General features: G+C 38.5%; 1 protein-coding gene across 2 annotated transcripts in view; it reads right to left on the minus strand.

Annotated features, from left to right (window-relative positions):
- Nucleotides 1-387: 387 nt before the first annotated feature.
- The window catches only part of LOC134751103 (sodium-dependent neutral amino acid transporter B(0)AT3), a 33,599-nt gene continuing 6,696 nt past the window's right edge, over nucleotides 388-27,290 (minus strand). The window contains exons 2-14 of one of the 2 annotated variants that reach the window (XM_063686450.1): nucleotides 23,319-23,994; nucleotides 18,992-19,224; nucleotides 18,289-18,510; nucleotides 17,704-17,814; nucleotides 17,102-17,343; nucleotides 16,552-16,705; nucleotides 15,865-16,066; nucleotides 15,118-15,277; nucleotides 14,005-14,167; nucleotides 12,811-13,011; nucleotides 11,787-11,870; nucleotides 9,702-9,778; nucleotides 6,031-6,168 (exon numbers count right to left, since the gene is read on the minus strand). In XM_063686450.1, the coding sequence (XP_063542520.1) occupies nucleotides 9,704-9,778; nucleotides 11,787-11,870; nucleotides 12,811-13,011; nucleotides 14,005-14,167; nucleotides 15,118-15,277; nucleotides 15,865-16,066; nucleotides 16,552-16,705; nucleotides 17,102-17,343; nucleotides 17,704-17,814; nucleotides 18,289-18,510; nucleotides 18,992-19,224; nucleotides 23,319-23,586 (2,115 nt within the window). In that variant the 5' untranslated portion in view covers nucleotides 23,587-23,994 and the 3' untranslated portion in view covers nucleotides 6,031-6,168; nucleotides 9,702-9,703. Of the gene's footprint in view, nucleotides 4,073-4,384; nucleotides 6,169-9,701; nucleotides 9,779-11,786; nucleotides 11,871-12,810; nucleotides 13,012-14,004; nucleotides 14,168-15,117; nucleotides 15,278-15,864; nucleotides 16,067-16,551; nucleotides 16,706-17,101; nucleotides 17,344-17,703; nucleotides 17,815-18,288; nucleotides 18,511-18,991; nucleotides 19,225-23,318; nucleotides 23,995-27,290 lie in introns of those variants that run through there. The other variant, XR_010128604.1, reaches the window with a different exon arrangement.

Genomic DNA, 27,290 nt, shown 5'->3' on the forward strand with positions numbered 1-27,290 from the left:
TTTCGTTTTCTTACCTATCACTCTTGCATATTCGAGCGATGAAGAGACAGCTAACTAAATTTCGATTTTCGCGTTTTCCGCTAGGCCCGTTGTAAACAAACCGCCTTGATGCATCAATGTCTTATTGTCTGTGAAAACTTGTCAAAACACAGTATGTATAAGTTACTCTACGGTTTACGATAGGTGGTAAATGCTGCACTCTGGCGGCAGAACATTGCAGTAATACCCCCTATTATTGGCATTTATTTTTGAATGAGAATTACCCCTGGTATAAATAAGGTTGAAGGTGTCCACCATTGCTGGGGTGCCATCAATAGAGTATACAAGTTGCTTTATATAAATACGGCAGATTCTCGGCTGATCTATACAATAAAACACGCATACATGGTGGCAATAATTTATTCTGCATTTCAAAATGTAATTACAATATTAATATCATCGGTTACTAAATACAACTAGCGGGAGGTTCCCGAAGCTATCTACTCGAACAAGAGAGAGGCGAGGCGCGCACAACCCATCCTGTATAATACAGGTGGCAAATAAATTGGGGTATAGCTGTGGATGTAAAACACATTTAAGAGCAAACTATTTTAAATTAAAAAGTATCTCATAAGTAAATATTTTGAAATTCTAAAGCTAATAGTATGGTATAGTAGTTACCACGCATTGATAGTTAGGAAAGTATCCTGTTAGATAAAAGATATTTACAGTACATATGGTGCTACTTTCTCGCACTAGTGCGTCAAATAGCACTTTTCGTGCATATTTCGAAAGTTTAAAGGGCCATATGTACTGTAAAACGTTGTACGATACACGTGCGAATAGGTAATTCGCAACTCGTGTCGATTTAAAACACCCTGCGGTCGTGTTTTAATTTATCGCCGCTCGTTTCGACTTTCCTCTTTTCCGCACTTGTATCGTAAATAACTATTAAATGAATTTTATTTGAAAAATACGAGTACATAATCATAATACACACACATAAATAATATGTGTAAACGTTAAAGTCAATACAATCTGTAGAGCGTCATTATTTTAACTGAAAGAGATATAGAGATAAACAGAAAAATATGTTCTAAAGGTACATAATAAACAATAATTGAAAGAAATTTGTCGTGCGTGCCTCGCCTTTAGTCAATAACTATCAAAAACATATAATACTAATTGATTCGTAACTGTTTTCGACTTTAATACTTAACCATAATTATTTTAAGATAAAAATAACACTAAGAACATTTAAGTAACATTTTTGAAGTGCTCACATCTTAAATTACATAATAATTCGAATAAAAATAGAATTACAACGGTCTTGAAATTCAGTATGTACTAAAATTTAATTTAAAAATATGTACTATTTTATGTCAAAATTTTAAATGAAAAATATGCTAATAAACATTAAAATATCTTCAAATTTGAATAATTTGTTTAGAATCTCAACTTATTTACATCTTTGGAACGTTGCGTCACTTAATAAATATATTTAAGCTGGTAACACCTGTTTTGGAACGTCCCCCTTAGAGGAAGACCCGAATAGCTAAAACGATTTTTTCTTATTTTTTACGGCATTCCGTAACTGGAGGGGCAGACTGGACTCAAACTATACTAACATGCAATATTACATCGATTTTAATACTAATGAGCTTCTTTTTAATGAACACGATATTAAATTTGACATTTTGTGTAATGATTTTTAATTAAGGTTCTTAGGTTGGCTAATGATATCAGATGTTACCATTAAAAACATCAAAAATAATTTACTCAGTTTACTGTCATCATCTTCCTCGCGTTGTCCTGGCTTTTGCCACGGCTCATGGGAGCCTGGGGTCCGCTTGGCAACTAATCCCAAGAATTGGCATAGGCACTAGTATTTACGAAAGCGACTGCCATCTGACCGTTAAACCCAGAGGGTAAACTAGGCCTTTTTGGGATTAGTCCGGTTCCTTCCCGGTGTTTTTCTTCACCGAAAAGCGACTGATATCAAATGATATTTCGTACATAAGTTCCGAAAACTCATTGGTACGAGCCGGGGTTTAAACCCGCGACCTCCGGATTGCAAGTCGCACGCTCTTACTCAATTTACTATGGAGTCGTAAATTTTATAATTTATGTAGCACTGAGTTTAAATACTTAACATTTGAATAAAAATATTTGTTTATAATTTAAGTTAGAGATAATCAAAATATTTAGAATTAAATGAATGATCTATTTTCATACAGGATGACCGGTAAGTAATAGTCGATGATTAATTTACTATAATTTATTTTTCTTTTTTGGCATTGTGCCTCTAGTCATATATTTTTTGATAGTTTTTTTTAAATCACATTTTACCCTTACTTTCCTAACTTTTCCTACATCTCCTGCCCAGCCTGCCTCCCCAGAACAACATGTGCGTTCTACGCTAATCTACCTAAACTAACGAACTAGCATGGCTTCCTTAACCTAGGATACCTAGACTAAAATGCGAAGGTAACGTACTATTCCTGTCTTGTTTCGATATATTATAATCAATTAATCATGTATAACAAACAAATGTTCGCTGGCAATAATAGTAGCTATATTTCTTTAAACATGTATGCGCCGGTCCGTCACCGTCGACGCAAGCTCCTGATGACCTCCTCGGTACGGAGTGAAACATGTCGAGCGTTTTCGACTTAAAATACGTGAGCGACATGTTATTAATATGTTTAAACATGTCGATTTTAAATACATATGCAACGATCCTTAAGAATTAGATTATTACTTCCAAATACAATTTTTATTAACATGTATTTGTGAAAAAAAAACTATACCGGGTTGCCTGCAGCTTTAGATCTGGGACATAAAAGAAAATACATGAAGTAGTGTAGAATTAGGTTTTTCTTAATTTCCAAAAAATATGTAAACACCACCTTGAGTGAAACTTGAACTGGATATTTGATATTTCCAACGTTGTGTCTTTAAAAATACTTTATGAAATACTAGGTATCTATAATATGTACCTTAATAATTTTACAAGAATGAGAAAAAAACTACTATATTGCCAGCGACTTTTGTCCGAAAGTGATGTACCTATATTGTTAAATGAACTGATCTAAGTCAGTGCGGTATGCCGCTAAGTTAACGCTAAGTATTAAGTTTAGAGCCTAATAGACCTAACAAGGCTAGGTGCACACAGAGGTTGATATCCTTACTATTTTATCGAGTATTTTTTTAAATAATATGATGTAAATCGAATTTAAAATTCAGCCGGTCTCAAAATGATGATGAAAGATGGAGCTGATTTTTGACTGTTATAAATTGACCTTTATAATATATTCATAAATAATGAACTTGAACTTAATACGATAGCTTCACAGCTGTCAGCTAAGCAGTAGGTTTTAGCTTTATATTTATGGGTTAGTTTATTTATTAAACCACATTTTTAATCGGGTCTATCGCGAATTTATTTTGTTGCCTTTATTTACCGACCTTTATTTACGACGTTTAATATGAGTTCAAACCGCGTAGGTTTTAAATGTTATAATTTATTTATGTCAAAAATCAGTTCTTATGAATTAGGTAATGCAACTATAAATCTCATTAGCTTTATAAATATTAACTTCGTGCCCTTTATTATAATTTTTACATTTTCGAATCCTTGTCTGATGGATTTAGTGCATGATTATATTAGTATTTTTATTCTTAATTTAGACGCATAAAATACAGTTGCCAAAAATATCTACACTATACAGGTTGCCCAAAAATAGCTTGCCAATCAATTCATTTTTGTTAGTCTTTGGTTGCCCCGGCCTTTAAAATGCTTTTGTAGTTTATATTGCAAAGTGATCAGCTATTGACTGCAATTCATAAATATGAATGAGGCCTATTCAGTTTCTTAAAATGCCAACTTGATATGATATTACTCGCATATCATCAAAAATTACAGTGCATTTTAAAAATTCGAATACACCTTAGTTTAGAACAGGCTCCATTTTCAAAATCCTCTATGCCAACCCTGTGTGCACATCAATTTAACAATTCTCTAATTATCAACGACTTAGTTTAGAACCATTGGCATATTCACTGAGATTCTTCGCGTTGCGAACACTTAAGCCTAGTTCGGACTACCTTAGTAATTTAGTCGAGTAGCGAGTATTACGTGTCCGAACACCAAAAATTTAGTCCAGTAGATTAGTCGAGTGGATCCATTTTATTTTATTTTTTCTGGCGAGTGAGCCTCCCCCCACCACTCTTACTAATCTACTTGACTAAATTTTTGGTGTTCAGATACGTTTAGTAACTAAAATATACTCGACTAAATTCTGCAGTCTGCAGTGCGAACGATGTTTGGTCAGTTGGACGATTTTAGTAACCGAAATACTCGCCATTTGACTAAATTACCAACGTAGTCCGAACTAGGCTTTACAGCCTAACAGACGATCAATTTGATACGCGCACATTATCTAATAATTTTACCACAATTTCTTGAGGTTAATAGCCACACGAACTAAGCCATCGCCATTCAATAGAAACGGGCCAATTCGAACAATGATCTAGATATCCACTAGATATGAAACAGAAACGATAACGAGATATTTAAGAAAGTCATGTCAAATTTGACATTTCCGCGATTCCGAATGTCCGCTTGAACGATCTCTTTAAGATTTGCTTAAAATATTACTTAGACATCCAATGGATATCTAATGGATATCCAAAACGTCACAATAATTATAGCGAAATGACAATTAGTGTCTCGAATCGAACTGCAAAAGATAACTAGTTGAGAACTAAACTATAACGTATCTATTAGATCACGTATTGTTCTCGCATCTAGTAATTATCACGTTATTAGAATTGACCGGGTTTGCTCTCATTTTAATACGATATTCTGTAATAACATGTAATTTGACATGAATCTTTTATATATATATCTAGTAATAGTGTACTGAAATGAAAGATATGTTTTTCTATGTAAAACTTCCACTCCCTATTTTCTTTGTATAACAATTTTTAGCAACGAAAACTAGTATCAAATATCATACTCATATATATGTCATAGATATATGTTACTTATATGTGTATGGCAAGTTTAAGGACGTAATTTAAACATTGAGTGCCGAGAACACATTCGGCGGGTTTTCAGTTTGTAATCGCTTTCCTCTAAACTAAAAAGCGGGACAACGCTGGGATCGGCTACGAGCGTAGCGCTACGAAAACGTTGGCAGTGAATGTGTAAAGCATGTATTTTTAAAATGAGACCGTGGCTCCGATTGTTTGCCGGCGGCTAGATTCGTATCACTCTTAATTTTTTGAGATTTAAGATACGGAGCATATTGTGCGAGTATTATTGATCCGTCTGTGGCTTGACTTACTCTTACAACTAACATAAAAATATCGTAAAATAACGTCGAAATATCAATTGATTTATGAAAATGTAAACTCAACTTCAAATATTAAAATTGACAGGCCTGGTCGTCGCTTACTATGCATAATTACGAGATTATGTTATTTAAATCAGAAATAAACAACTTAAATACTTAACCGGAATGATGTTAACCCATTCAGCGCTAGTCACGACACGTTGTCGTTTTGCCTCTACGAAGCATTATCGCTACATACCGGGAAACCCATGTTATTGGCTGCGACTGTAGCTCAGCGGTGAAAGTGTTAATCCCCCAAATGCTAGTGGGATACCAAATCAAGTTATGAGCATCATAGCTTTTCATGAACTGTGATATTCTGTAACCAAATAAACATTTTTTTAGCAACCTGTCAATTTGCAACGCAAATTAATTAATTAATAATTAATTAAACTTATTATTTAATTTGGTGGTACGCATTACAAAATAACCAAACTTCTTAGAAAGTAATTGACTCTACAGGCGTCACCAATTGCATGCGAATCTTGATACGTTGCCGAAAGCCGAAGTCAACAAATTGTATCAATCGATCAAAAACCACAATGTATCAAAAGGTTGCGATTTTGGCGAGGTTTATAGAGCCCATCCCAGGTAGCAGTGACGTCAGCAAAGTCATAATGACGTATAAATGCTACCTGGGATAGATCAAATTAATCGAATTCGATTTTCAAACTCCCAGCGGCTCGACGACGTCCATCTTGAAAACCGGTCGCATGGCGAGTCGGCCCGCGTTGAGTACTTCTTCGTCGCTGCTGGACGAATAGTGGTCGTCGATGGCTTCGTCTGAGGACTGAAAAGGGACTTGACTTTATTGTTTAAGTTGTAAGGTGGATTTTACAATGTTTTTAGGGAGTGTTTTGTTGTCATGCTTTTAAGATCTAAGGCCTTGATCACACGTACCGAGTACGGTGGCGAGAGAGTTCCCTGCCCTCGGTACGTGTGATCAAGGCATAATGTGACGGGAATACAAAAGCCGCATTCTAACTTCAAAAACCACAACTCTTTGTCATGCCATTTTGGAAACATAACCGTGTTCCGTACAACAGATAGGTACTTTCGTACGAGAGTATACCAATGTCAACGATTAATTATGCCCAATGACGTCCCTAGACTGCGGACGAACATTTTCGACCATAAACGGCTACTAAATTATGGTCATGTTTTCAAAATGACGGGTGTTTTTCCAAACCTGGGTTGTTTACGATGCATCTCACCCCTATTCACAAATCAAGTTGAGATTTTTAAGGTTTTGATGAGGATTCAGATTTTTTTGTCAAATCCAAAATCGCAAAATTTAAAAACAAGTGCGAGTAGGACTTGCTTACCGGGGGTTCCGTACTTTTTAGTTTTAGTTGTTAGAGCGGCAACAGAAATACATCATCTGTTAAAATTTCAACTGTCTAGCTATCACGGACGGACAGTGGACTCTTAGTAATAGGGTCCCGCGTTTTTACCCTTTGGGTACGGAACCCTAGTTAACCAATATATAATCACACAAATTGAGACTAATTCGAACGTACATTCCGATATCAAAACTGTGTCATTTTGTTTTTGTTATTACTCGCATTGGCCCAACACACGGGCGAATAATTAACAAAATTATAGTGCTTCCACATTGGCTGTTCTAAACTGGCAATGTTCCCACACTTTACATCAATTTGAAATCGAAATGTATTTAAATTCGAAATGGCCTCATGTTAATAATACATGCAATCAATTTCATGCGTTTCTGTAATATACATAATATAAACATGGAACCTAAAAAAAAAAATTTCTCTACTATACTAATAACGTGTAAACCTCATGTATAATGTGTAAATAATCTGTAAAAATGAGATAACACATTGAGTGTCGGGAACCCGCTCTGCGGGTTCTCTGTTCGTAGTAGCTTTCCTCTACAAAGCGGGAAAACGCTGGGATTGGTTACGAGCGTAGCGCTACCTAATTACACAACAAGGAGCGTGATTCAGATTTGTTATGGTTTTGATACGACCTTGACGATAGTGTTGTGGTCATGTCAAAACCACTTCTAAGCCATAACAGATTGTATATGAATCGGGCTCAAGTATAGGTATACTGGCCAATACGAGTTTTAATTATTAAATCTCATCCCATTATGATACTGATCTTTCAGTGTGAAAGTGGCGTTTTAGGATTCGAGTTTTAGTTATTAGATCTCATCCCATTATGATACTGATCTGTCAGAGTGAAAGTGACGTTTTAGGATTAGAGTTTTAGTTATTAGATCTCAATCCAATATGATATTGATCTGTCAGTGTGAGTGACATTTTAGGATTCGAGTTTTAGTTATTAGATCTCATCCCATTATGATACTGATCAGTCAGTGTGAAAGTGACGTTTTAGGATTCGAGTTTTAGTTATTAGATCTCAATCCAATATGATATTGATCTGTCAGTCTGAAAGTGACGTTCTAGGATTCGAGTTTTAGTTATTAGATCTCAATCCAATATGATATTGATCTGTCAGTCTGAAAGTAACGTTCTAGGATTCGAGTTTTAGTTATTAGATCTCAATCCAATATGATATTGATCTGTCAGTCTGAAAGTGACGTTCTAGGATTCGAGTTTTAGTTATTAGATCTCAATCCAATATGATATTGATCTGTCAGTCTGAAAGTAACGTTCTAGGATTCGAGTTTTAGTTATTAGATCTCAATCCAATATGATATTGATCTGTCAGTCTGAAAGTGACGTTCTAGGATTCGAGTTTTAGTTATTAGATCTCAATCCAATATGATATTGATCTGTCAGTCTGAAAGTGACGTTCTAGGATTCGAGTTTTAGTTATTAGATCTCAATCCAATATGATATTGATCTGTCAGTCTGAAAGTAACGTTCTAGGATTCGAGTTTTAGTTATTAGATCTCAATCCAATATGATATTGATCTGTCGGTATGAAAAGCGACGATTTTGGTTGAAGGTTGACATAATGCGCAATTCAGCAGGTCCTCCAAAGGAGATTGGAACCATCTCATATTGGAATGATGTCAGATCCATGTTAGATCGGTATCACATTATATTATTGGAATTGGCCTGACTTTCATAACTACTACGTTTGCTACGCCGTAGGCCGTAGCCTCGTTACGTAGCGTAAGCTATTCGTAGACGTAGGATTCAGTGACGTGTTGGTAGCATGGAGCGGCATTCGAAATGTAAACATTTGGTTTTATTTAACACATTCACCGCTGAGCTACGGTCGTAGCCCTATGTCGTAATAACATGGGTTTTCCGGTATGTAGCGGTTGGTAGCGGGAATGCTTCGTAGAAGCAAAACGACGTGTCGTGATAAGCGCTGAATGGGCTAAATGGTGTGGGCTTAGCACACGAGCGCTGCAACAGTATCACGCGTGAGATAGACTACCCGTCTTTTTCTAACTGTATTAATTAGAGAGGGACAGGTAGACTCGCGGGCGAGATACTGTCGCTGCGTTCCTGTGCTAAGCCTACTGTTTTGGGTGATCTGATATGACTTGCAGTTTGCAGTGCATTTGACTCGTAATAGCTAATATTAATGGTGAGATGTAATGCGAGTAATGTCAAATAAATATCGCATTCAGTGAGTACATGATTTTGTTAATGGGTAAAAGCCACATTTAAGACTTGACATGCAATTAAAAAAAACACTAATTCATAAATAAATCCAACATATAGTTGGCAAACAACTTGTAAGTAAGAACCAGGAAAATTATACTCATCCCTTTCTTTTGGGTGCTAGTAGTTACTAGCGTATTACAAAGACAGCATGATTCTCTCTGTCTATCGGGCCAATTCGAACAATGATCTAGATATCAACTAGATATCCACTAGATATGAAACAGAAACGATAACGAGATATTTAAGAAAGTCATGTCAAATTTGACATTTCCGCGATTTCGAATGTCCTCTTGAACGATCTCTTTAAGATTTGCTTAAGATATTACTTAAACTCTAATGGATATCCCAAAACGTCACAATAATTGTAACGTGAAATGACAATTGGTTTCTCGAATTGAACTGCAAAAGATAACTAGTTGAGAACTAAACTATAACGTATCTATTAGATCTCGTATTGTTCTCGTATCTAGTTGTTCGAATTGACCGGTTAGTTTAAAATGAGGCAGTCCTGGGCCAAATTATAGTAAAAATGTAGTAAACAAAAACGTGAAACCATCCAATTTCGCCCTGAAAGATGCATAATATAAGGACATGATTGATATGATTCTTAATTATTTTAAAGTAATTTTACCTCCAAGTCAATATGGAAGGTTTCACGATATAAAAATGGAAGCAAGCTCACAAGCCTTACACTAGCATACAAACACACATTTATTTTTTCGGCCTAGCACGAGCGATGCTGGTGAGCACCCGCTTGCTGGGGCGCTGGTCGTCGCTGTCCACACCCTGTTGTTGGATTAAACATACACACTAGCATATACAAATCATTTAAGGATGACTCACGCTAGACCGGGCCGGGCCCGGGCCGAGGTGTCCGACATGTATTTTCTACGATAGGTGATCACGTGTTTTTTTTAATGATGAATAGGCAGGCGTTTGACCACGATCCCACCTGATGGTAAGTGATGATGCGGTCTACGGTGGAGCACGCTTACCTATGAGATACCTATTAACTCTTGCCTTGAAGAGCCCCAGATTGTACTCATGCGGAAACACAGACTCGGGCGGGGCGTTCCACTCCTATCCTCGGACACAGACTCGGGCAGGGCGTTTCCATAGAAAACGAAGCGCCGGAAGTTTCGGCCCGGCCCTGGCCCCTAGCGTTAGTCATCCTTTATTCTGTACACAAGCTCTGAGGAATTAATTGTACTGCTAGGTAACCACAGATTTTAAAGATATAGGTATAAAAATTCTAAGTAATACATCGCGCTTAACCTTTTGAACGCCAAGAACACGTAAACGCGTCGTATCTAGTCGCTTCCACAGCGCCATGAGCACCTATACGTGTTATGGCGTACGCTGTCAAAGTACATACATACATATAATCACGCCTATTTCCCGGAGGGGTAGGCAGAGACCACGGATTTCCACTTGCTACGATCCTGACATACCTCTTTCGCTTCCTTCACTTTCATAACATTCCTCATACACGCTCACCGGTTTAGGGTGCTCTTGACCTGGCCTTTCTTCAGGATTTCCCCGATCTGATCAGAGAAAGTCCGCCGAGGTCTGCCCCTTCCAACTCCCGTTTCTACCTCTCCCTTATACACTCTCTTTGTTAGCCTTCTTTCACTCATTCTTTCCACGTATCCAAACCATCTCAACATACCTTTCTCAATTTTTGTCACTACATCTTCGCTCAGTCCACACTTTTCCCTTATCACACTGTTCCTAATTCTATCTTGTAATCTCACACCACACACACTTCTCAACGCTCTCATTTCCACTGCATTCACTTGGCTCTGATGCCTCTTCTGCCATACCCAACGTAAGTAACGTTAAAGTTTAACTGTTTAACTGTCGTTTAACTCTTCTGTCAAAGTAACGTTACATTACACATATACCCCCTTATTCATAAACGTCTACTAAAGTTGACAAGCCGCTAATAATCCTTTGTCCCTTTCCGACGTATTGGTATGATGGAAAGGGACAAACGACGACCGGTCTGGTCTAGTTGGTAGTGACTCTGCCTGTGAAGACAATGGTCCCGGGTTCGAATCCCGGTAAGGGCATTTATTTGTGTGATGAGCACAGATACTTGTTCCTGAGTTATGGGTGTTTTCTATATATATCGTTGTCTGAGTACCCATAACACTAGTCTCCTTGGGCTTACCGTGGGACTTCGTCAATCTGTGTAAGAATGTCCTATAATATTTATTTATTTAAACGGTTATTAACGGCTTGTCAACTTTAGTAGACGTTTATGAATAAGGGGGATAAGGTTTACGTTGGCGTGTAATTATAGGTAATGTTTTTGTTTATGACGTAACGCGTACAAAAGGTTAAGGTAGCTTCAACCCCAACCCCACAGGACAGCGGATGTCATTCCAGATCTAGAGCAGAGCCCAACTGGGGAGGTACCTCCACCTTACAGAAAACCGCAGCCAAATAACACTAGACCCTACTAATAGTTTTGTGTTCCTGCCGGTGAGTAAGGTTGCCAGAGCTCAACGAGGGAGAGGAGTGTTAGGGTCAGCAACGCGCATGTAACTCCTCTGGAGTTACAGGCGTACATAGGCTACGGAGACTGCTTAACATCGGGCGGGCCGTATGCTTGTTTGCCACCGACGTAGTATTAAAAAAAAAAAACAAATTAAATTCCCTTCAAATAATCGGTTCAAATTTATTTTATTAAACATTAATTTCTACTTGCTTCTTTTGCTTTCCATCAAAAGACTAAAAATGATTATGTATTTTAAAAGGTTATACGGCCACATAAAGTCATGGTACTTACGTCATAGTCCCCGATGGTGAATCTTGTAGCGGCCTCAGCAACAAGCTGCGCGGGCGCCGGCGGCGCGGACTCCGGTGACAACACCTAACACACACACACACACTAGCAGACTAGCACACATACGCCAGCAACACTCTTTTACCGAAACATTTGTGTTGAATGTTTATTTTAGTTGTCTTTCTCGAGAACGCCTCTCCGTTTTATTATGGGAAACGTTCTCGCAAGTTTACTTTGATAAGGGGCGTCTATTATTCACTTAAGATGTTTTATTTTGGGGGTAAGGGCAATGTGGTAATCAGATTTTACGTCTAGGAGAGGGGGGAGCGGGTAAAATGAGGTTGAAAACTAAAATCAAAAGTGACAAGTCTGTAATAGTCAATGATTTGAGATTTTACGGGGAGGGTGTTGAGCCAAATCTCACCAACTCTTCTCATTGATTAAAAATCGCCAAAATCTGAGATGTAATTTTTGGCGAACGAAGTAGACATATTCATACAACACAATATCTAAAGCAGAGACGCTTTCCAGATAGATTTTAGTACATTGACCTGCCTGTTGCTATTTCTATTGCAAGCTCATAATTATATTGCTGTTCCGCCCATCATGCCGGATTAATTGTTTCTGTGCGAGTTTGACAGCAATATAATTATGGGCGTGCAATAGAGATAGCAACAGACGGGTCAGTGTACCAAAATCTATCTGGAAAGCGTCTCTTCTTTAACCACAAAATGAATTGCTGGCAAGTGAAGCTTCCGAACTGTTTACATTGAAACAGTTTAGAAACTGATTTCTTAACATAATTTTGATATTTACAGTAGCAACAACGAAACAACACAATTTTGTTAATGTAACTAGCGTGAGGGCATTAATATTGACACAAGAATTGACAAAGGATATACAATAAAACAAGTTATCAAATGTGCTATTTATGTAAGAATATATGCTATAGTTTAGTTAGTGCACAGACTGAAAAAGTTTAAATAATAATAAAGACGCACATGAAGCCACAGCTCCAAATACTCACATCCTGATCACTCATCATCTCCTTAGTCGACACGGTGGTCTCGATTCTCCTGATGCTGCCCTGGTGGATGTCCACGTCGAAAGCGAGGCATTGGAAGCGGCGCAGCAACAGCACCACAGGGATGGGCAGGATGCCGGCCAGGATCATGCAGAGGGCGATGAGGAGCACCCAGTCAGGGTATGGAGTCTTCACCACGCGGCCCTGGGTCACAATCACAAGTATGTTTGATTATTCTTTAATGGACAATAGGTATAGGCTAGATGACAATTTTTTATTAATGGTATCAATCGATCAGGTTTATTTTGAGGATCAAATGTCTTTATGGGACCCATTGCATTAAAGCAATACAAAAGTCAGAAATGATAGTCAAAGCCCGACAGTCGTACTTCACTCGCGAAACGCTTCCAACAAAACGATAAGTGAACGTGACGTCAAGTTCACTGAGAGCCCATTTTGAATGTATGGACAAAATAAGAAAATTGCGTTTTTGTCGGGGAAATATTGCGTTTATGTATAGGTATATAGTTGCTGTACAATATTGTTTTGGATAAAATGTAAGGAATCGAATTTTGAAACTTTCAAGTCCTGTATTTTTGTATTATTTCCATATATTATTTTAATATCTACATTATTGTGATAATTTGCTCATTTGCTACCTATGTTACTAGATTTTGTTATAAAATTCAACATGTGTCATCATCCCTATGAACTTTATTTTCCGATTTACAATATGTGGTATTAGAAAACTAACATCTATAAAATAAAACTAAAAAGTAATAAAATAAAACTATTAAAACGGATTATATCGCTTATATTGAATTTATAATACATCCCGATGTTTCGAACCCTTTACAGCATTCGTGGTCAACGGGTGACTGAGGAAAAACTACAAAGTGCAAAAATACCCACATACTAAAAATAATGAACCCATAGAATATAAACTTTAAGGCTAGTTGTACATGCAAAATCGGTTCATAAGCCTAGCTATACAATTATATTCAAGTAAAGATATATATATATATATATATACGCGATAAAAACTACGCCGGTTCCAACCCTACACCTCGGACCCGAGAAGATTTAATTCCCTCCTACAATTTAGGAGGGAATTAAATCTTCTCGGGTCCGAGGTGAAGGGTTGGGTTGGGTATCCCAATATGTAAAGTAATACTTTTTGCATTGTAAATCACATACCTCGTCAGCATTCCAAGCCCCGTAAGTGGGAGGCGAATAGATCATAGAAATGATTGATGACACTAGGATGCAAGAGACGACGCAGGGCCCGATGTAGCGCCACGTGAGCTGCCAGTAGAGCCCGGGGCGATAGCCCGTCATCTCGTAGATGTCGTTTGAGAACCTGGAGATAATTAAAAATTAAATATACTTAAAGCCTGACCAGGAATATATGATCAAGCACCATGTTGCGGAATTTCACTGGAACTAATTTTTTCATACTATACTGAACTGTCACCCTGTTCATGAGAATAACAGCGCCCTCTTGCAGGCGTGACTCACTCCGCGATTTCGTCGCGCCGCTACAAGTACATGCGGCCGCCCCTAATTCTGGGGTCTAGCCATAGTAATTGCCGCGCACCGCTACGGAACGGACGCCTGTTCGCGCTTGCGTCACCTTACGGTCATATTTATTTATTTATTTTATTTATTTGGGGCATCATGGGGGATATCTGTCGTAATAGACGCGTTTTATTAGAGAGTGAATCTTCTGCACCTAGTACTATTATTTATTCTGTGCCTCTTGATAATGATCATATATGGCTTTACTACGGTACGGTACGGTCGGCAATGTAATATTAAGTAGTTGGCAACCAATTTGTATTGCGCCATTTGCGCCCCGATCAAGGTCAGGGTGACCTTAGAGTGCTTAGAGCTAAGACCGACGGACACATGAAACTCTCGTGTACTATAAGATGCCTATGCGCAGCAGTGAGAAGTACAGACTAATGGCGAGACACTTTCGGTCAAGTCAACGCTGATGAAAAGATTGGAATAGAAACTTCGCAACTTGTGCATTACTGTAGATTCAAGCACACTAAGTAAAAGTAAAACAGGCAATAGATAATTTTTCTTTACAAATAGGGATTTCTATAAGAGACGTAAGTTAGTTTATTACGATTCAAGTGCGAAAAGTAGGAAATTCGCAAATGTATGTACATATTGCCCTTAAAATTTTCGACATACGCACGTAAAGTTTTAATATCAGAAAACAGATAGCGGAATGGATGGAAAGAAAAAGAAAAGTAGAGTTCTAATCAAATCAAAGAGAATATAAGAGAAGTGTGGACTTACTTCTCATGGCCATAGATGTAAATGACAGAGACCATCTCCAAAAGCGCGACCACCACCAGGCCGATGGTGCCGGCGAACGAGTCAAACATCTTGAGCCAGTACTCGCCCGCGCCAGTCGTGAAGATCAGCCCAGTTATGAAGCAGAAAATACATAAGATACCTGAGAAAATGAGAGATTTTTGTGTAGTAAAAAGCGTGATAAAGAACTACCTACTTATTTGCTAAATATTAAGAACTAGTGTGAAAAAACCGGCAAAGTACGAGTCGCCTAAGGGTTCCGTACTTTTTAGTATTTGTCGTTATAGCGGCAACAGAAATACATCATCTGTGAAAATTTCAACTGTCTAGCTATCACGGTTCATGAGATACAGCCTGGTGACAGACAAACAGACAGCCGGACAGCGGGGTCTTAGTAATAGGGTCCCGTTTTTACCCTTTGGCTACGGAACCCTAAAAAAAATAATGAATTACACTTGTAACCATGAGAAATCGAACCAACCCCAACATTTTACATAGGTAAAGTACCTACCTAATTATCACGTAAATTTGACAAAATAAAAATTCTTCGGAACATAACCCCGGTTTTTCTAGCAGTCACAGCGTTTCAATCGCCTCCCTTTTACACATTTTTTTAACGAAGATTACATACTTATCTTAATTTTGAACACATTCTGGTAGATTGGTACTAAGTAGTCAGAGACTTTTTAAACCGTAACCTTAACTATATTTTAATAGAGACTTACTTACCAGTGATAATCGGCTTGCTGATCCTCTTAAAGAACTCAATATCAAATATGGTGCAGAGCATGCCCTCCATGATGCCGATCTGGCTGCCCAGGCCCAGGGACAGCAGCATCAAGAAGAAGATGATGGACCAGAACGGAGCGAAGGGCAGTTCTACGATGGCTTGGGTGAACACGATGAAAGCTAGGCCTGTACCTTCGGCCGCCTGGAGGAATAGAGAAAGGAATCTACTTCAGAAAAAATACAATTATTTCGTTATAAAGTACAAGAAGCAGAAGGACCTTAAGCGCCACTAGCACTTTTACACTAACCCGGGTTAACCGATTAAATCTGGAGTTACCATGGGGACCAGCACAATTTAACACTGGATTAATCTCCTGGTGGATTAATCACCACACATCGCTTGATCCGTTTGTGCCAATCGAATTGGGTGCAGTGGATGCTAATTGGCCAATTGAGGCTATTGATCTAAATGACAATAAGTTTAAACGTTTGGTATCAAACGACCGATCGGATTGTAGTTAATTTGGGCCAGTTACACCAAACTAAATCGATGTACTGTCAAAACCACTCAGCAGAGAACTATGCAGTTGCCCATAATACAACAATGAACGTTTTAACGGAGACAGACGGTTTAGAGCAACCGAATTTCAATTGACTAATCTGATTGACAATTTAATTGTTACATACCTCATTAAGCTGCTTGCTCATGCTGCAATCCGACAAATTGAGTCGGCTCGTGATGTTCTCCTTCACCAGATCGGGGTAATGCTCTCTGTAGTAATCGAAGGTGGTGTTAGGGTAGAATCCGGGGACGTTGTTGTGTGCCAAGATCTCAATGGAGCTGAAAAAACACAAAAATGTTAGAATTAAGTACCTACACTAAGTAGGGAGTTGCTAGTCCGGTGTGATATGAACGAGAAAGCAACCGCGACATTTAGTAACATTACAATACAACACAAATCCTCTTTATTGCACAACCTCAAAATAACATTTACAGAGAGACACATACATGAAGACAGAGGTAAGGCGGTCTAATCGCTACAGAGCGATCGCTAACTCAATATTAACCCGATAACACACTAGCTCGATGCTAGCAGTTTCTATTTCGGCCGATGTCTATGTGATCTATGTCACACTATGTATTCCTTATAATTCCGATTGGGCAATTTCCTACCCAATCTTCCTGATATTGGACCAATTTTGTATATAATGTAAGCAGTGCTTAGTGTTTACTCACCTAGCAATGCACCTCTCCGCCATAGTATACGCCTTGAACCCAAGTATACTAAATATAACGACGGACGCGTATATAGCGGTAAGGGCATTGCAGACGGACACGAGCAGCACGTCGCGCACGCAGTTGTTGTCGGGCGGGTTGTAGGAGCCGAAAGCGATCAGAGACCCGAACGCGAGACCAAAGGAGTAGAACACTTGCGTGGCCGCGTCCAGCCACACGGTGGGCTCGAGGAGCATCTCCAGCTGAGAAGAAAAATGATAAATATTGTTGTAAATAAATAAATATTTGGGGATAATCTTATCGCCAAAATAGAAGAAATGATAAAGACGAATAAAAAGAACAAAGAAGAAAATATTGGGTATTAAAATCAACAAACTATTTTGGTGGAGAGGATATGAATATAAGAATAGAACGTAAGAGAAGTAGAGACATTGAAAGAAAAAAATGCTGGTCGAGGAGCTAACGCAAGTGAAGAAAAGTTGGAAGATAATCCACCGACAAGAGAATTAATGCTATCTTGAACTGCCCTTGAGTCAGGTAGTTGCCAGTTAATTCTACGCTCTAGCTTCGACATCGACATAAAGTAAAATGTAAAGTTGTACCTTAGGGCTATACATGTGCACGATGCCGTCGGCAGACCCCGGCAGCGTGATCCCTCTGATGAAGAATATGGTCAGCACCACGTACGGGAACAGCGACGTGAAGTACACCACCTAGTTACAATAAAAATTGGATCGCGTCTTTAATGAAGTCAATAACATCAATCATCAACATTTATGGACGATCTTATCCATATTTACCTATGTAGTCAAGTGTAAAAACTCAGGTTTCTCAAAACTCACTGACTGACTCTCTCCTCATTGCAGCGCTAAAATATCTCGGGTGCAGTGAATCACATCCAACCTTGGTTAATAATCTACTATTATGACAGTAAAAAGCCTATACAATCAAGTTTAGTAGGTATGTAAGCATAAAAATCACACGCACAACTTACCTAAATAACTTCTGAAAAATATGGGGCACATTTTATAGAAATTCGACATTAATGATGGCATTGCCACACTTGTCATTGCAAAATACCATTCTCAACTCATGATTGGTCCGACTCTAGAAAAATCATGTTGAGAACGGCAGCGATATGAGTTGGGACAATAGTTTGTATGGGGCAACGGGACACAGTTCCTAACCTTCCCGCTGCTCTGTATCCCCTTCATCACAATAAAGAACACGACAATCCAGGCCAGCAGCAGACACAGTACGATCCACCATTTCGGCGCGCCTGGCTCCTCGATGCTTGGAGACGCGTCCAGGGCTGATCGGTACCAGAAGTAGGCGGTGGCTGAAGCCTTGTTGCACTCGATCTGGGCGCTGCTGTTGTCGGAGGGACAGGTGGCCCAGGGGAGGTTGATCTGAAACAATATGGATGATCTTAGGACAAAGCAGTAAATATATTTACTGCTTTGAGCTGAAACACATTTTCTGCTCTATCTTGATATTTAGATACATCTCTCGTTTAAATACATTCCTTATGCCCATGCAGTTTAATTATTTCCGCAAAAGAAAGGTCACCTTCTTTAGTTTCTCTGAAGTAGAAAATGTTCGAAGAGGGTCTCTGTTTCGTACTTTTTTGTTTTCATTCTGAAATCCATCCAAACTATCCTAAACATCCTTTTAATTTCCGCCACTAAGTGTGCATAGGTTTGTTGAATAATTGCTATGACAATTTATCCAGGCGCTATACTTACTTTAGCTGCTGTTACTAAGTCCACGCAGATGAAGTCGCGGGCAAAAGCTAGTAAAGACTATAACAGTGTGTCAACTATTGGGCGTTAGCATATCAAGTACTAGAACGTTTACCTTAAAATATTATGTAAGTTCAGAAAAACTCACCCTAACACTGTTGAACAGGTAGAAGAACACCCAAGTGATAATGACGTTGTAGTAAAGCGCCACGAACAGCGTGACTATACAGGAGGAGATACCGATCCCGCCCAGCCAGGGGTGGATGGTGTTCCACACCCCCAGGGAGCCGAGACGCATCTTCTGCCCGATGGCCATCTCGATGAGGAAGAGGGGGATGCCTTCCAGCACCAGCATGATGAGGAACGGAATGAGGAAGGCACCTGAAAGTGACAAGAGTTGTAGACGTAAAATGAGGAAATTAAGGATGACTCATGCTAGAACAGTCCGGGTCCGGGCCGAGGTTTCCGACACTTCGTTTTCTATGACGGGTGATCGGCGACGTGATGATTTACTACTGAAAGGCACCCTTTATTCTTACTTGGCCTACTTATAGTTGACATTTGGATGACGACTATAACAAGAGTAATATAATAAACAGCTACCATGGAATTTACACGAAATACGTGATGGTCAAGTCTTCTACTCTTTATAGATTTACTATGGCGCACTTGATCTTAGAAAAGCGGACAGACTATAGTCCTAGGTATACCTAGGAATAGTCTGTACGCTAATCTAGATCATTCATTGCTTTATTAAAAAAAATCGGGCAAGTGCGAGTCGGACTCGCGCACTAAGAGTTTCGTACCATTACGCAAAAAACGGCAAAAAAATCACGTTTGTTGTATGGGAGCCCCACTTAAATATTTATTTTATTCCGTTTTTAGTATTTGTTGTTATAGCGGCAACAGAAATACATCATCTGTGAAAATTTTAACTGTCTAGCTATCACGGTTCATGAGATACAGCCTGGTGACAGACGGACAGACAGACAGACAGACAGACAGACAGCGGAGTCTTAGTAATAGGGTCCCGTTTTTAACCTTTGGGTACGGAACCCTAAAACATATTTCATATAACGACTACATCTCTGTTAGGACATAAACATAGATATAAAACATGGACTGCTAGAATCATAAAACCATTCCGTAGTAAACCTAAATGATGACTCCCTTTTAATTGAACTGACGTCATCTCGCGCTGACTAAATGATGTTTTATTTGGCCATAATTTGCCACCTTATTTTCAAAACTTTTGTATCTTGTGCATTTAGTCTCTTTAAAGGGGCTTCTAAACGGGCCATATTTTCACTGCAATATGTGGCCGGCAACTATTGGTATCCCTCTCTTACTCACATGTTAGAGAAAGACACCAATAGTTGTCGGCCACATATTGCAGTAAAAATATTGCCCGTTTTCAAGCCCCTTTAGAACGCCAAATAATATAGCCAGGCGTAATATTTCTAATGCAAAACCCAAAAAAACATATTAAATTCCGACCAAGCCAACTCTGCATGGAATTTTCAAAAACAAAGTGTGAAATGTCGTTATTAACGTCAGATTCTATTATAATATGCCGTTTGTACTGACACTCGCCCACTTTGTTCTGTTTAAGTCGATGCAAAGCAAAATAAGTTCTTGAATGCCATCCGAACCCAACCCAACCCAAACCCAAAAACCAAAAAGTCATGCACACGCCAATATCCCTAGCATAAGCTAGCTAAATGTAAACCGTACTGCGGCGATATCATGATCGTATTTTTATCACTGTTACCTGTTAGAACATGACATGCATGATGACATATGATGATGAAAAACCGACTATCTTAGCCCTAATCAAAACGTACGCCACTTTGACAACGTACGCCATAGTACAGTCACGCTACGTGATTGTTACGCCATTTAGGGTTCTAGCTAAATTGGACATTCCACTGCGTAAATATTATACGACCAATTTAGCTAGGACCCTAAATGGCTCAACAATGGCGGAGCGTGATGGTACGTTCTTGGCGCCACGGCCACAACTTCTTACGACGCCTTTAAAGCGAGGTTTAGACTAGCAAGAACCAATTTACGTTTCATTGCCGACTACTGAGGTAAACTGCATTTAAAAGTTTGATCAGATACCGCAATGTAATGATATTACATGCAAGTTCTTGCTAGTCTAAACCTCGCTTAAGAGTTCATGTCATGTTCATCAACGCCTAAATCATAACTACCTAACTCGGTTTACTGTAATTAGGTACAAATGGAAAATCGTCCACTTGAAATGACCATTATGAAGTTGGATCAAAAGTAATAGTATCCAAAGTGAATCTAGTCAAAATGTAATTGTGCTAATACCTTTTCAACGAACAATTCTTGTATAATATATTTCGGGGATCTCAGAAACGGCTCTAAGGATTTCGATGATGGGGGTTTTGGGGGCGAAAAATCGATCTAGCTACGTCTTATCTCTGGGAAAACGCACATTTTTGAGTTTTTATATGTTTTCGGAACAAAGCTCGGTCTCCCAGATATTTTAACTAAAAACAACAATGTAACACAACATTGTGTTACATCATTACACTATGGACTATAAAAGGGGCTATTTCTGGCCATGTCGTATCAGGCTTTTAGGGATGGTAATAAAATTGAAAGTATAATACCTACAATATTATCGTTCCGATCTTAATGGTCGGCCTTTTGGCCTTACATATACGGCTCATGTTTTACTGATACTGGACTGTATATTAAATTACCGTGCCAGACACAAACTGTCACTTTGTTCTGTTATTGTTATTAATCGATTAAAGGAAAGGAGGAGTAAGGTACCTGCACCGAATAAAGCCCGGTTATTAAGGGTGCTAACTTCCAAAACAGGTGTGAATGGGTTCAAATTTTGCATCCACTGTCCACTAGGTTCGTAGACAAAACTGCAAGTTCATATTAAACATAAGAAAAATAAAAATAAATAAAAACGATGGGCCTTATTTACTGCAGATACCTAAGGAACACTTGCAACAACCAGGGTTAGTCACATAAAACATTTTACAAGTCAATTGTAACAAGTAACAATGTTGAATACTTAAGTCTTAAATATGTATATATTAATTTTATTTATATTATTAAGTCTGTAAGTATCACAAAAGTAAGTTCAAAATGGCCTTATTTACAGAATTGTGCAGCAGCAAAATTACTCAAATCATCTACAGTATATACACAAATGATTTGATAATATTTAATTTTATATGGAAAGTATTTTAATGTAAGTGTTCAATTTGTACGTTAGTTACCGCTCTTCCTTAAAATGTCTGCTAGCGACCCGCTAGGCGGGTTATCTGTTCGTAGACGCTCTTCGCTACATACGGTTTTACCTATGTTCTTGGCTACGCTAGTAGCGCGTAGCTCGCGCTGGCAGTGAACGTGTTAATTAAGATTTTTTGTTGTTGTCGCTTTTATTATTATTATTTATTCATACCACAAGAACGGTTACAGTATACCAATTACACTTGCTACTATACAATTATATCAATAGAATAAACACGTCATAACATCATTAAAAATTATACAATTATAACAATAAAATTATTGATCGTTACCACTGACCCCACACTAGCAACGTCAATATTTGTGCCATTCTCAATCAAAAGGTTACTTATTGTCGGTTGTCAATAAGGCGCTATTTCCTTCAATTTGAAATCAACCTTATCGAAAACCGATAATGTGGTACCTTTTGGTTGAAAACGTCACATTTGATGATGACTGTACTAAACTTGTTTTGACGTATGACCGTTTTGCGTAGAAGTTATTTTAAAGTCAACAAAGCCGTAGGACGAATCTATTTTTAGTCCGTTTGGGCGCTGCGCTATTGATCCGCTACGAGTCTACGGCGTAGCACGTCTACGTGCTACGGATACTGTTTCATTGCAATCATTGTTCTTGTTTTCTATTAACACATTTACCGCTGAGCTACGCTCGTAGCCGATAACATGCGTTTCCCGGTATGTAGCGAAAATGCTTCGTAGAGGCAAAACGACAACGTGTCGTGATTAGCGCTGAATGGGTTAAGGCGGGATTTTGCCACAATGTAATACAAATCGCATACAAGTGTCGGTGACGTTTAGAGACCAATGGATACGGCAACCGTATCCGAGACCAATGTTCCCACTGTTTTTGTTAATTCCATTTCAATTAAAAGTATTTAAAAGTCTAGATTGATTAGAGAACCTAAATTATATACCACGAAATCGCAATAAAAAAAAATACCCTCCCATAGAAAATGGACCAGCCAAAATGTATGAAACGGCCAAATTTATTTTCGCGATTTCGGGGTTGGTCTCATAGTAAAAGTTGCTAAGTATAATCCCAAAACCGCCCTGACAACGGGAATGAACTTATTTTTTAGCCACCGTGTAGAATGCGTGAATCGATTCGAAACACAAATACGCTGTCACCAAAATGCTACTAACTTAATATGTAAGAAAGAAAAATCTTACCTCCTCCATTCTGCTGGCACAGATACGGGAACCTCCATATATTCCCCAATCCCACCGAATACCCAATAATGGACAAAAAGAACTGCAACTTTCCAGACCAGGCTGCTCTATCCTCCCCTGGCCCTTCCGGGACCCTCTGCAGTGACCCCCTGGAGCCCTGCAGGACAATGGTCACCCCATGAGGCCGCTCGCTTCCATCTGCCCTCGTATTCAAAGGCGCCAACTCATGCCCATTTCTCGGACCTATCGGCTCCGCTTTCACCGCCATCTTTGATTTCTATATTTTTATATTGTAAAGATTGCTTAAAATTATAAAGTCAATATTATTGTCAGAGAATCAAATGAGTTTCAGCTTAACAAGATTCTTTGAATGATAGCCGTTCACTATAAATATATTCATATCAATTGGTGTATCTCGTAGTCGTAAGTGAAGAATCGGATGGCATCTTTTTTGACGAATTCTACCACTTTAAAGTACGTGGTCGTCCGTTGTAGTAGTTTTAGACGTAGTTTGAGAGAATCCCCGAAGACGTGGGAGGCCTCTCTGTGCATATGAGTGGATTTTTTATCCACTTAACTAGGCAAAGGGCATATGTTTCCGGTTTATTGTCTATGTATTAGTCTATGGTTTTAACTTTGACATTTTCGCTAATTCTATAGTGTTGTTGTCAGGAACCTGGAACAAGAGAATAGTTTTGTTAAGATTGCGTACACATATCCTACCGGCTGCGCCATATACTCGTAATAATATTATAATGTTTTAATAGGTACGTTAACATGAGGACATCTTTGTTTTAAGTAGTGACCACAGATAAAGCAACCACAGATACTATAATCTATTACAAATACTTAATAACCTAACAGTTAAAAAAAACCGGCCAAGTGCGAGTCGGACTCGCCCACCGAGGGTTCCATACTTTTTAACCGACTTCCCAAAAGGAGGAGGTTATCAATTTGACCGTATATTTTTTAGTATTTGTTGTTATAGCGGATACAGAAATACATCATCTGTGAAAATTTCAACTGTCTAGCTATCACGGTTTATGAGATACAGCCCCTAGTGACAGACAGACAGACGGACAGACGGACAGATGGACAGCGGAGTCTTAGTAATAGGGTCCCGTTTTTACCCTTTGAACCCTAAAAATCGACAACGTTAATTTCTCCTCGCTTAGCTGTAGTTAATGTCACCCGCGCTATAAACCTTATTCACCAAAACCAGCTCAGTGGTTTTGACGCTATAATGGAAAACACGACACACACATACGAATAGCAGAGAGTCCATAGAACTCGAGTCCTAAATACCTGATTGATGCTTGATTTTTGATTTAAGATAAAAACATAGCACCTTCTTTACAACACCGATTTTAAGAAAAGTAAGGTAACTTACGGCGCGATTAGGAAAATGAATTAGAGATTCACTAGATATGAAATAGTAAAGATATGTGACATTCCACGGCAAAAGGTACCTTATGGCGGCTGGCGCTTACGTCGCATAGCGCCGCAATAATTTGAGCCATCCAATATTAATTGGAGCGGCGTTAATAATAGCGTAAGCGCCAGCCGCCATAAGGTACCTTTACCCGTGGGACGTCACATATCTTTACTATTTCATATCTGGTGAATGTCTAATTCATTTCCAGAATCGCGCTGTTAGTTCTTAGAAATACTAGGGCAGAGCGCGTCTAAAACTAAGGTCTGTGCAACGACTTTGACAGTACAAAGTGTGGAAATCCCTTTATTATTTTTATTTAATATTTTTGTAGTAATTTATCTTTTATAGTGGCACTGTTACACTTTGTCACGGCTAAATCTTTGAAAAGTTACCCCGGTAATTGGTATGAGACTGCACTGTGTGAATGCGTCTACAACAGTAGTCCCTAAATAATAATATTCTAATAGCTGACTAAATTTAATGAATAAACATTTTTTACGACGTGTACATAAAAATACTTATTTAAAAAGCTCCCCGTGTATTAAAAAAAGTTAATTAGAAAATGAACATTGAGTAATTACACATTCATGAACTTTGGGGCCAAGGGCGGGTTTCGCGAAACATGTTATAACTATAGATATGGAATACCCTAACATAACAAGCGAAAAAAATGCTTCCAACGTCACGGCAGCACAGCTCACAATATGTTTATTGTTTATATACGCAAAAGACGTAAAAGAGACGGCATAATCTAAGGAATACCTTAGTAAAAAAGAGACTACTAGTGTTTGTCACCTGCGCGTCATAGTTGAACTCTAGAGCAAACTGTACAATCGTCACAAGTACTTAAATTTTAGAGCGTGTATAACCTGTAGATACATATAATATGATTGGTTGAGACGGGTAAATATTACAGACGTTTGTTGACCAAATTGTATCTTCCTCGCACAACGTTTCAGCATTGCGAGACAGCGAGGAAATTCCGCCAGCATCCTTGGTACAGTGCCTCAAGGGCCTATTTTAGATTTAAGCTAGTTATTAATTTCGTTTACGTAGTAGCTGTATGAACATTCGATTAAAAAACCCGTGAACAACCATTAAACGACGCGTTATTCAATACTGTGCACAATCAAAAGGCCTTACAATACTTGACTAGACGCAGAAACAAAACAGCCTATGTTTATTACTTTCACAAAGCCACTTATAACTTTACTTATTACGGAGCGACGAACTGGTTTGTAGTTGCACGATTTATAAATGATTCAAGTTATTTTGTGTGTGTACTGTGTTTCATAGGGGTTTATATTCCAACTGTTATCATAGCAATTGCCTCAGGTAGAAAGGTATCGTTAGCTAATTAGAAATCGAAATTTGTAAGACAAGTAATAATGCATGTTTGCTACGCAATGTATAGACATGAATTTAATGTATCTAACAATTTTGAATGTTTCACGGTGAGTTTCACTAGACTTATATCGACAGGGAACACGCGTAGTGACACTGTGAGTGTAGTGTGCTTGGACAGACCAACGAGTGTGAACGCGACCAGTGGTAACGTTGAAAGCGAACACAGCCTACGCGCACTAATGAGGGTAGACTGCGCGGTTTACACAACTTTGACACCCACCCGCTATCTTCAGTTACCCCTTAACGAGTTGCATGTAACTGCGTCGAAATATCGAGAGGTCGAATACAATACAAAAGGTAATCACGGTCCATATCTCGGTCGATTTAAGTCTAGTTAATGTATCTATTCAATTCATCAAATTTTGAAATTATTTTTGAGAAAATAAATTATTCTTTAACCCGAAGCAGGTAGTCATAGTATCCGTCTAAGCTAATTTTGCAAGATTTGAACAGAACAGAGAGAGAGAGTGTCATATTTTGATACTTAGAATATTGACATTTAGCTAACTTAGTGGTTTCACTCACGTATTTTTAGTCACTCGCGCGACATTTTAACCCCTAACCGCATGTTAACCGCTAAGTTAGCTAAGTTAATATGTCTCACGACAGTTTAAATTCGAATAGTGACATTAATTATGACATTTCCACACTTTGTCATTGCAAATGCAGTTAGCTTAATCCGACTATAGACAGGTTATAGTTTCCAAATGGGTGGAACCAGTTCAGAACTATTTGGGTTGTTATTTATTGGACTAGTACTTGGTAGTATAATGTTAGATTGATACTATAACCTATATACCTGCCAGCAAAGTTATTGGTTACCAAAAGTGTTAACATTGCTAGCCGAGCCGGCGAGGGATTCCAAGAGTTTAAATATTCACTTTTACCACTTCATTACCAAGTGGTATAAACCAAAAAAACTACCTTAATAGTTATATTTAAAATTGAATTTGACTATTTGCTGACCCGATATCGATTCAGTGGGATGAGGTGGAGTATAACTATAATTTTCGAGTGAGGTAAATAAAACCAATCTTTCGCAGTAATAAAATTAGCGTTATCATTATAAACCACACGTTTTTCTTTTGTTTTAATTTTAAAATTTATTGCCGACCGGTCTGGCCTAGTGG

Source organism: Cydia strobilella, chromosome 21 (genome assembly GCF_947568885.1).
Source record: "Cydia strobilella chromosome 21, ilCydStro3.1, whole genome shotgun sequence".
NCBI lineage: Eukaryota > Metazoa > Arthropoda > Insecta > Lepidoptera > Tortricidae > Cydia > Cydia strobilella.